The sequence below is a fragment of the Gnatocerus cornutus genome, chromosome 4 (assembly GCF_029298725.1).
Source record: "Gnatocerus cornutus isolate USDA-ARS CGAHR chromosome 4, icGnaCorn1.1, whole genome shotgun sequence".
NCBI lineage: Eukaryota > Metazoa > Arthropoda > Insecta > Coleoptera > Tenebrionidae > Gnatocerus > Gnatocerus cornutus.
This window is the reverse complement of record NC_142236.1, coordinates 3,791,132-3,801,855: the sequence shown is the minus strand read 5'-3', so window position 1 is coordinate 3,801,855 and position 10,724 is coordinate 3,791,132. Positions and strand designations below refer to the sequence as shown.

At 42.7% G+C, this 10,724-nt stretch overlaps 2 protein-coding genes across 2 annotated transcripts; one reads left to right on the top strand and one right to left on the bottom strand.

Moving 5' to 3' along the window:
• Positions 1-240: 240 nt before the first annotated feature.
• LOC148176105 (uncharacterized) lies at positions 241-2,460 on the top strand. Its single transcript, XM_088035018.1, has 3 exons — positions 241-1,229; positions 1,316-2,380; positions 2,414-2,460. The coding sequence occupies exons 1-3, from the start codon at positions 338-340 to the stop codon at positions 2,458-2,460; spliced, it is 2,004 nt and encodes a 667-aa protein (XP_087891144.1). The 5' UTR covers positions 241-337.
• A 175-nt stretch (positions 2,461-2,635) lies between these two features.
• On the bottom strand, positions 2,636-4,456 carry LOC148176104 (uncharacterized). The gene has a single exon (XM_088035017.1). It carries the CDS (start codon positions 4,454-4,456, stop codon positions 2,636-2,638), a length of 1,821 nt encoding a protein of 606 aa, XP_087891143.1.
• Between the last annotated feature and the right edge of the window lie 6,268 nt (positions 4,457-10,724).

The following is a 10,724-nucleotide window of genomic DNA, read 5'->3' as shown; positions in this document are numbered from 1 at the left end:
CACGTTTTTCCTAAAAAACATGTTTACTAATCTTCCGCATTATTTTTCCTCTCTAAAATTAATTGAATATTTTTTTATTACACTTATCGATCGATGGCCACACTGTATATTAGTGTTGTCACTTCTTTAATGCGTTTCTTTGTGTAACTGTTTGAATTCCACTCCCCCAAAAATGACAGTAGAATAAGATTTCGGCAGTTCCTCCCCCACGCTCGTGTAATTACCCCCAAGACGAATCGATTGATGACATTGTCATGTTGTTAATTACAACCAGAACTAACCCGAGGCACGCAATTCCATCATCGGCCGTCATAATCATCCACCGCGTCTCTTTAACATGTCCGATTTTTTCTTCGTCTTCGTCCTTCTCCAAACTATCACTTCTTCATTGTCGAACTTGGAACCCGTCTCGGAAAGTGAACGACTAACCCGTCTGAGTCTCGCTCAGTGTGTTAAATACGCGGCGGATCGCTTCTTCAGCGAGGGAACTATGTTGTACATGCTCCCTGGGAAGGAAGTGGACTCCAAACTACCCTCGACGACGCTTCTTGACCGGTTACTCCTCTTCGATTTGATGAGGGAGTCTAAGTGGGCTCTCACCATCAAAAACCTGTCGAAAGAGACAGATGATGCGATCAAACCAAACTATTATATTCTTCAGCTGCGAAAACTTGAGGACTTCTTCGAGGAAATCAAAGTGTTGAAGGGGTACAAGAACTGGAATCCTCACGGAAAATTTTTGATAATTGCCTCCCGGATTGTGGATACTCCAAAAAACGTCGCGACGAAGATCATGCAGGAGTTGTGGAACTTCCATGTGGTCTATGGCGTGATTCTTCTTCCAAACCTTAAGAACACCACGACTTTCTTGGCGTACTCGTGGTTTCCTTACCATGGAGGAAACTGCGGCGACGACTTCGCCAGAGTCACTTATATTGACTCCTGCAGTTTTGGTCACAACACTGATTTTGTGGATTGGTATGAAAATCGGATTCCTGACAAGTTCAACAATTGTACTTTGAGAGTCAAGATGGTGGATCTGCCACCATACGTCATTAAAATTGGCAACAACAGTTGGAGCAACTTCACTTCCGGGGTTAGCAGAGGAACGGAAATTAATTTGTTGGATTTGATCGGAAATATTTGCAGCTTGAGGATGTTCTATTTCACGTCGGGGGTGGCAATGAACCATGGTAACGTTTCGTTGGTAGCACTGAAAACTTATCACAGCATGTGAGTCTTGTGGTTGGTAGCACTGGGCACTTTTCTTACTGCACATTGGAATTGGTTTGTAATGGGATTTCCCTTGCCCCAGGTGACGTCTTCGCCAACGGCACTGTCACCGGCAACCTCAAAGATCTTCAAGACGAATCGGCGGACGTCGTTATTGGTGCCTACGGAAAAACCCCCCAAATCTCTTTATCGTTCGACGACGCCTTCTACCACTACGAAGACCTAATCTTCTGCGTGCCCTCCTCCTTCAAACGGAAGAACTTCGATTCTATTACTACCATAATCCGCCCTCCAGCTCTCTTCCTTACCTTTATAGTCTACATAACTCTTTCCGTCTTGATGTGGTACTCCAGCAGCAAAGAAGTACCCGCATACAAAAACCTGGGTACTTGTGCCTTAGTGGCGTTTGGGGCTCTCCTAGCCTTTCCGGTTTTTCTCCCGAAAACCACAAGAGTTCGCTACTTTTTCGGCCTTCTTATCGTGTTTAGTTTCTGTATTATTACAGCGTACCAAACTTTACTCACCAGTGCTCTAAGCAATGTTACCAACGAGCAGAAAATCAGTACAATCGAGGAGTTGCTCGAGTCGAAGTTGAAGATCTACGCGATTAACTCAGTCGCTCGGTTTTTTCCAACCGATGGTACTAACGAAGATACGAATCGTATCAACGCCGCCATCTTGAAAAAATGGCGGTCGTGTACTAATTACGGGAGGTGTCTAGATCGCGTGGCGTTGGACAGAAACGCCGCCATCTGCTTCCCAAAAGGAGTGACGGACTACTTTGAAAATAGCTACAGGAGTTCGGAAAAGAAGCCTTTAATTTACTGTTTTAAAAAAGCGGCAGTTTCGTACCCTCTGACTATAATCATGCGAAAAGGGTTCCAACTTTTCAACCGTTTTGATGTGTTAATTTCGCGGATTTTAAGCGGCGGGTTCATGCAGAAGTGGGAAAGAGAGATTTTTAACACACGATTTGAAAACATCACGTCTATAAACGAAGAAATTTTGCTAAATGAAGAAGCGAAAGAGTCGAATTTGGGGTTTTCGAGTTTCGAGCCTATTTTCGGGATTTGGGTAGTTGGCTGTGGAACAGCCCTCGTGGTTTTTATCAGCGAAGTTTATTGGAAGTGGTTAAATAAAAAGACACGTAATTAATTGCGGGTTTAGTGTTAATTCGAAGATAAAGTCAACAAACATTGGCTGTGGAATAGTCGCTTGCGTGCCTGATGTGGAAAGATAAGAGAAATGTGATCTTCCTAATGTGGAAAATGTTTATTGATATTTTTTGTGGGGTTTTTCCTTCCACGTCTAGTCGGCCTTGCATTTATTACGTACCTAATTATAGTGCTGTTTAGTTTTTTTCCCAAGTTGGCAATAGATTTGGTTGTGTTGGCATCCCTGACTACACAATAAAAATCTGTTTTCCTCTCATAAAAGTGAATAAAAAGTAGACGACCTCCCCCACGAACACCACTCCCGCCGCCGCCAATCCCAGAAACAAAACACTGAAAGCACTGCTCAGTTTCTTCAAGTTCAAGAAGTTGTCGTCGGTTTTATTCACCGCCATCTCTTCATCTAGGTACTTCTGATTGTATATTTTCCCCAACCAAAACTCCACGAAGCCTCCTTCAGCTAGACGGATAATAATCTTGTCGAAGAGGGGGGCCAATGGGAACCCCCGCCTCATCAGCGCGATGACAGGGTACGACGCTGTGGTACTCGGAAAACAAAAACTCAGAGGTACATTTTCCGCGGTCACGAAAGATTTCTTCACGTATGAAGTATAGGAGGATGATAAGTAGAGGGCGCTGTTTCTTTCGGTTACCACCCGGGTGAAGCACTCCCTCATATCAGAGCATTCTTCTGAGCGTTTGACCACATGAGGTGGATAGGTAGAGGAGAAGAGTGCGGCATCCTCGGCGAAGATGTGGAGGTCGTTGTCGAGGATCTCTTCCAGGGTGGTGATCTGGGAACTATAAGTTGGTTTGGCGAGGTTGCTCACTAAGTTGGTTTGGTAGAAAAGGGAGAAGTTGAGGGAGAATAAGAGCCAGAAGGAGAAGATCCAACGAAGGATCTTTGTTTTGGGGCGGTGGGGGATGGAGATCCCCAAAAGTCCAGAGAAAGAAACTTGGAGGTTGTAGATATAACTCCTGAAGAGCGTCTCTTTGGTGTTGAGTTTGCTCAAACCGAACATGACGAGACTAACACTGAAGAAAGAGAAGAACAGAGCTATCCAAAGCCTGTAACTGATCGCGTCAACGATTTTCTTCCACGGTGATTGGACCTCGGCGTGGGGGACGCACCAATAGTAACTTTCCACGAAGTACGCATTGCTAGTTTCAAAAAACTTGAACTTTGCGGCAGATGGCGTGAAACAAGCGACTGTAATGTCGACTTTGTTGTTTCTCAGGAGTGCCAACAGACCAGTTCCGGTACCATTATCGTGCAAAACTCCCCAATCTTGAATCTTCTCCGACATGATGTAACTAACATTCAAGTGCAACTTTGCACCAATGGCTTCCATGATTTCGACTTCAAGGCCCTCCTTTATAATATATTGATCCGTATTGGCTACTCGAACTACCGGTTTCATTATGTACGGGGGCCACTCGGTGGTACCAACCTTGATTTTACACCAATTGAACATTTTGGGGATTTTCTCCGGGAACAATTGGGAGTTGTTGCGCATAGTACCATTGCTACACACGTCCAAGAGGCGGAGCTTGGTGTAGTCCACGCCTCTTTTGCAAGGGTACGGAAACCACGTCAGTACTCTAACCTGTGATTGGTTGTCGCCAGTTGCTAAGACAACGAAGTTGTAAATACCGTCAAACCAGAGCTTCTCAACCATGTCAGAGATTTGTTCGCTATCGTTGTGAATGTTGGCAACAATGACGAACTTCGCTTGGGAATTCCACGAGCTTAACTCCTTGAAACTCTGAATTGTTTTCTCAAGTTCGGTGGAGTTCGTTGCTTCAACGATGTAGTTTTTGGTACGTTGGTCGTACCCTAGGTCAATCAAATTTGAGGTTTTGATGGAAAAAGAGTGACCTCGGTGGGTTAAACTCCTGAAGAACTCTTCGTCGAAGAGATTAACAGAAGAGAAGCTGAGCCAAATACTCCCGTGGTCTAGAAACTTCGAGGAAATGCGGTGGAGACACATTTTGAGAGAGGCGTCACTGAAGGTCAAGACCAGGAGGGTGGCGAAGAGTTTTAACAACATAGTGCGGCGAGTTAGGGGGATCAATCTTTTTATAGGTGGTAACAATGGGGATTAATGAGGACTTTGTTTTACAATTAATTAATTAAGTTAAGTTGAGTGAATAATTAACGTGTTTTTATTTCATTAAACTTATTGAGGTGATGCTTAAAGGAGGCTTTGAAACGTGGATAATGGTGGTAGCACTGTCTTTGACAGTTTGAGGTTAAACAGTAATTAGTTCAGAGTCACCAACTAATTTTACCTAAAACAAATTCCCCTAGAAACACCAGTAAAGACATTAAAATTCCTGCAATATACAAAACAAAGTGAGGGTAATAAGTTTTCGCATTGATCGAGTACTGTTTGGTTGTTTGGAACCGCCCCAAATTACGGTACCTTCCGTTTTTGGCCCTCAGAAACTTTTCTTTCCAAATGTTCATAAAACCTGAAACAAGTCAAAATTTTTGGCATTAACACCATCACTAGATCACCTCTCATGATCATCGTCTTTATATCTTCGTCAATTGTTGAAAGAAACGGAGTTCCAACCTTAAAAGGGAGAGCATACAAAACTTTTCTCATCAAAATAGCCCCAACTGGTTTGGATACTGAAGAGATTTTCTGGTCTTGACCACAGAAGTACTCAGAATGGGCAAAAACGTCCATAAACGGTTTAATTACGATGTATTTATCCCGATTAAGGTACTGCATCGAGTGACAGAAATCAGAGGTTTTGACCAAACGTCTAGAAAACAATATAGTAGGTTCGACTTTGAGCTTCTTTAACTTACCCAGAAGTGGTCAGTTTTCTGATTTGCTCAGAAGTAAGAGAGTCTGTGAAGACATCTCCACTTGTTTCCACAACCTTGTAACCTCCATCAATGAGTTCGTCCAGAGTTGGAATATGTTGAGCCGGAGGATGGATCAACACCGAAACAAGTCGAGACTTGTAAACCACGTTGATCAAAAACGAAAAAAGTAACCAACTTGAGACGACCACTAAAAGAGTGGTTTTTGTAGAAATGAAGCGCATCTTCACTGGTTGTTCTACTGCGACTTTCAGAAAGCGCTGTGAAGGAACGTGTGTTAAAAGTACCACAACTGTTAGTCTTACCTGTAGGATCGTCACCAAATTAGTTTTGACTGGTTTCAACAGAATGTAGATGAAAATAGCAGTACCAAACATACAAAAACAAATCCCCAACCACATCCATGGAGGGAATGGAAGGACCACCACGAAAACCACCGAGGAAAAAGAGGGTTCATATGTGTAAACAGCAACCACGTCTTCCATCTCCGAAGTATAACTATATTGGATTAGGTCGTACCGTTGAGCTGTCATCGTTAAACCACCAAGAGCTAAATCAAATTTCCCGGAAACCACGTTTTGGAAAAGTCGCGTGTAATCTCCTCCATGTCTAAGAAACTGGCAAGTGAAGTTTAGTCTCTGACTTAACAGTCTGAGGGCTTCAACTTCAACACCATCCAGGTCTTGGCAAGTACCGTTGATCGGTTTTGTGAGACAAAAAACAAAAGGATAGTCATCAACGTATCCAATCTTCAGTTGGTGGCCGTGGTAGTTTGGTACCTTCTTTACAAAAAACAGTTGGTGTAAGTTGGTACTGTTATACCTTCCCAAGAACTCGAGATGTTGTCGATAAAAGAAGCACACTCTGTATATGTCGCCAGTGGTCAAAACCACTAAAGCGTCTCCGGCTCTCTCTAACTCATCAGGTCATCAGGGAGAAATGGTACCGAATCGGTGAAGAACATCACCACGTCTTTATCGACGACGTTACGGTGGTACTGGAGATACTTTCTGAAGAACGTTACGTTGTGTAGAACCACAAAGTGCGCGATTTTCTCGCCAGTTGGTCGTTTTAGTTGTGGTGGTGACGAGTGATTGTAGAGTACCACTGTGGTTCCTCCGGAGTTGAGAAACTCAGTGGTTTCCTCCAAGGTGTTGTTATCCACGTGGAAAACCGTCTGGTACTCGTGGTAAGTTTGAAGAAGAGTTTCGACGAGTTGTGGCTGTAAATCTCCTTCTTGGGGTAGGAGGAGGGAAAGTTCGACTGTTAAGAAGATTAAGAAGAGTGTTGACATTTCGGAGGCGTTCTTAAGACTGAATTGTACATCGTTAATTGCTTAAAGAGATTTGGACAAAGACCAAATGGAGGTTTTATTGTTTGGTATTGATCCGTTCTAAATCCAGTCGAATTGATTTATTGTCATTTGAGTTACGGGAAAACAAAGAAAAGAAACCTTTAGAAACGTTAAAAAGAATAAAAAAAACAAAAAAATATAAGAAAAGGCCACAAATAAACAATAATAAACAGGTCTACCAACACATTTTTGAATCCAAAACTTCGTGTACAAGGCTAAACACAAAGCTGACTGTAATATGACAGTCAGTGCTACCAACACAATTTAAAGTGTGATGAACTTCCTCCCTTCAATGAAGGATTTTTTCTCATCCAACATTCGCCCAAAAAGACAACAAACGACAACAAAACCCCGCAAATGTACACAGCGAAATGCACTTTGTAACTCCTTGCATCAATAACTTTCCTATTAGCTGCTTTAAAATCAGCAAGATCGCGATATTTTCCTCTTGCAGAATAAAAAGAGCGGCGAGTCCAGATATCTGTGAGACCTGCACCCAAAACGTATCAATTATTGGTACTACGGAGAAGTACTTTACCTGTCGACATCATCAATCGGAAGTTCCTATCAACTGTTGACATGAAAGGTACTCCAACTCTAAAAGCCAGAGCGTGTAACGTTTTTGATGCTGAAACAGCCCCCACTGGTTTGGTTCCCGAGAAAATTTTCTGGTCGTACCCGCAGAAGTACTCAGAATGTAGAAAAATAATACTGAAACTTTTAATTAGTATCGATTTGTGGTGATTGAAGTACTTTATCTCGCTGCAGAGGTAGGGCACCTCGATGAAACGTCTACAATTGTTCGTTTTAACACTATTTAAAGAACGAGAAGATTACCCAGAGCTGACAAGCTTCGAGTACTGCTCTGAACTTAGCCGCTCGTTGTAGACATCATCGGGCATTGCAACAACCGTGTAGTCATCCTCCAACAGCTCATCAAAACTTGGATTTCGTTGTGTCGGCGGACGAACCATCACAGAAACCAATTGGGTTTTGTAAGCCACATTTATCAAAAGCGAGAAAAGTAACCAACTGGACAGTACCACTTTCACAGTTGTGTTAAGATTGAAATTGAGGCGAGTTGGTTGTTCTACGGCGAGTTTAAGAAAGTTCTGAAATGTCACATTACCACCTTCCTTGCTCTCACGACTCTTACCTGAAGAACAATCTCGAAGTGCGTGTTAAATTTCAGTACCAAACATGTAAAGAAGGTGGTACCGAACAATACACCGGAAACACCCACCCACATCCACACCGGAAATGGTAAAAGCACCGTGAAGAAAACGGAAGAAAAGGACTCTTCGAACGTGTAGACAGCGACCGCGTCTTCGACAATCAAAGGGTAGGTGTACTGTATGTAATGGTACCACTTTGCCCTCATTGACAATCCGCCTAGAAACAAATCAAATTTCTGTGCCGCCATGTCTTGAGTAGCTTTCGCGTAATCTGGTTCCTGTCTGAAGAACTTCAACGTGAAGTTCATTCTGGTACTCAACAACTTGAGGGCTTCAACTTCAACTCCGGTCAAGTCACAGGGTTTTTTGGTTCGGGAGCAAAAGGTGTGCGGGTAGAACTCTATATAGGCGATCTTCATTTCGTAACTTTTGAAGTTCTTCGGTTTCTTTGGAAGAACTGTCTTTTTTGGGGTGGTTCTGTTGAACTGAAGCAAGAGCTGTCGGTGTTGTACAGAAGTAGCACAGTCTATACATCTGAGAAGAGGTGACGATCAAGCTATCACCAGCTCGCTCTAAATCCCGAAGAAAATCAACAGAGAAAGTCCGGAGACGTGGGAAAATCACGATGTCTTCTTCAACCACGTTCTGTGGGTACTGGAGGTACTTCCTGAATAAAGACACGTTTTGGAGCACCACGAAATGGGCAAATTTTCCATAGTTGGGTCTCTTGAAGCTTCGTCTGGTTGAGTGGTTGAAGATAACAGAAGTGGTCCTCGAGGTGGTGGTACCGTTCAAAGAATCGTCATCGACGTGGTAAAGGACGTGGTACTTTTCTAGAAGGTTTTTTATGATCTCGTCTCTAAAACTATCGTTTTGTAAGGATGACGAGATGGTCTTTAGGAAAGAAAGAAAATAAAGAGTCTTTGCCAACATTGTGAGGACACTGGTCGAAAATGGGCAGTTTAAGTCAATTCAGGTGGACTTAATTGTTTATTGATTTTGGAATTAATTAATACACGATAAATAATTCATAATTTATGAAGTCGTGTAATTGCACTGAATAATTTTTTGAAATTATGAAGTCAAAATCAATACGCGTTTGTTGTCGGCGAAAGGTGTTATTTTATCTCTAATCAGCGAGTTTTGTTTTCTCACCAACATCTAGTTTCTGACTGCTACTTTTGCCGCAGCAACTTCTCCTAAAAACACCAGAAAAGACACCAAAAACCCTATAAAAAACAAAACAAAATGTGGGTGATACGTCTTCGAATTGACCGAGTACTTCTTGGCAGCTTCAAAGTGTTTCAAACTGCTGTATTTGCCGTTTTTGACCCACAGAAACTTATCTTTCCAGATGTTGATAAAACCTGAAAGAAATTATAATTGTTAACACCAACAACACCACATGGCCACCTCGCATGACCATCGACATCAAGTGCTCATCAATGGTTGAAAAAAACGGAGTACCAAGCTTAAAAGGGAGACTATACAACTTTTTCCCTGTCAAAATAGCCCTAATTGGTTTAGTCACTGAAGAAATTTTCTGATTTTGACCACAGAAGTACTCAGAATGCGAAAAAATATCCGTAAACGGTTTAATAACGATGGTTTTGTCTTGATTCAAGTACTCAATGGAGTGACAAAGATCTGAAGTTTGGATCAAACGCCTAAAAACCAAAACTCGAGACCTTCAACTTCTTAGGTTGACTTACCCAGAAGTTGTTAGTTTTCTGAGTTGATCCGAACTAAGAGAGTCCATGAAGACATCACGGCTTAGTACCACAAGACTGTAACCACCATCTATAAGCTCGTCGAGAGTTGGAGTGTGATGTTCCGGAGGATGAATCAAAACCGAGACAAGTCGAGACTTGTACGCCACATTGATCAAAAAAGAGAAAAGTAACCAACTGGACACCACCAACAGAAGAGCAGGTTTCTTAGAAATGAAGCGCATCCTCACTGGTTGTTCCAGTACGACTTTCAGGAATCTCTGTAGAGGAGTATCGTTAAGTGGTACCATGATTAGTACTCTTACCTGAAGAATCGTCTTCACATTAGTGTCAGTTTGGTGTAGTTTCAACATAAGGAAGATGACGACGGTGGTACCGAGCATGGTTAAAACAATCCCAAACCACATCCACGGAGGGAACGGGAGGAACACCACAAGAACCACCGAAGAAAAAGACTCTTCGAATGTGTAAGCAGCTACCACATCCTCGATGGCAAAAGTGTGACTACATTGGGTCATGTCGTACCGTTGAGCTGTCATGGTCATACCACCCAGAGCCAAATCAAACTTCCCAGAAGACATCTTTTCGAAAAGCTCCGTGAAGTCTCCTTCGTGTTTAAAGAACTGGTAAGTGAAGTTTAGTCTCTGACTTAACAATCGGAGGGCTTCAACTTCAACACCATCCAGGTCTTGGCAAGTACCGTTGATCAGTTTCGTGGGACAGAAAACAAAAGGATAGTCATCGACGTACGTTATCTTCAGTTGGTGGCCGTGGTAGTTTGGTACCTTCTTTACAAAAGACAGTTGGTGTATGTTGGTACTATTGTACCTCCCCAAGAACTCGAGGTGTTGTCGACAAAAAAAGCACACTCTGTATATGTCACGAGTGGTCAAAACCACTAAAGCGTCTCCTGCTCTCTCTAACTCTCGAAGGAAATCGTCAGGGAGAAATGGTAACGAATCGGTGAAGAACATCACCACGTCTTTATCAACGACGTTACGGTGGTACCGGAGGTACTTTCTGAAGAATGTTACGTTGCGTAGAACCACAAAGTGCGCGATTTTCTCGCCAGTTGTTCGTCTTAGTTGTGGTGGTGACGAGTGATTGTAGAGTACCACTGTGGTTCCTCCGGAAGTGAGAAACTTGTTGGTTTCCTCCAAAGTGTTGTTATCCACGTGAAAAACCGTCTGGTACTCGTGGTAAGTTTGAAGAAGAGTTTGG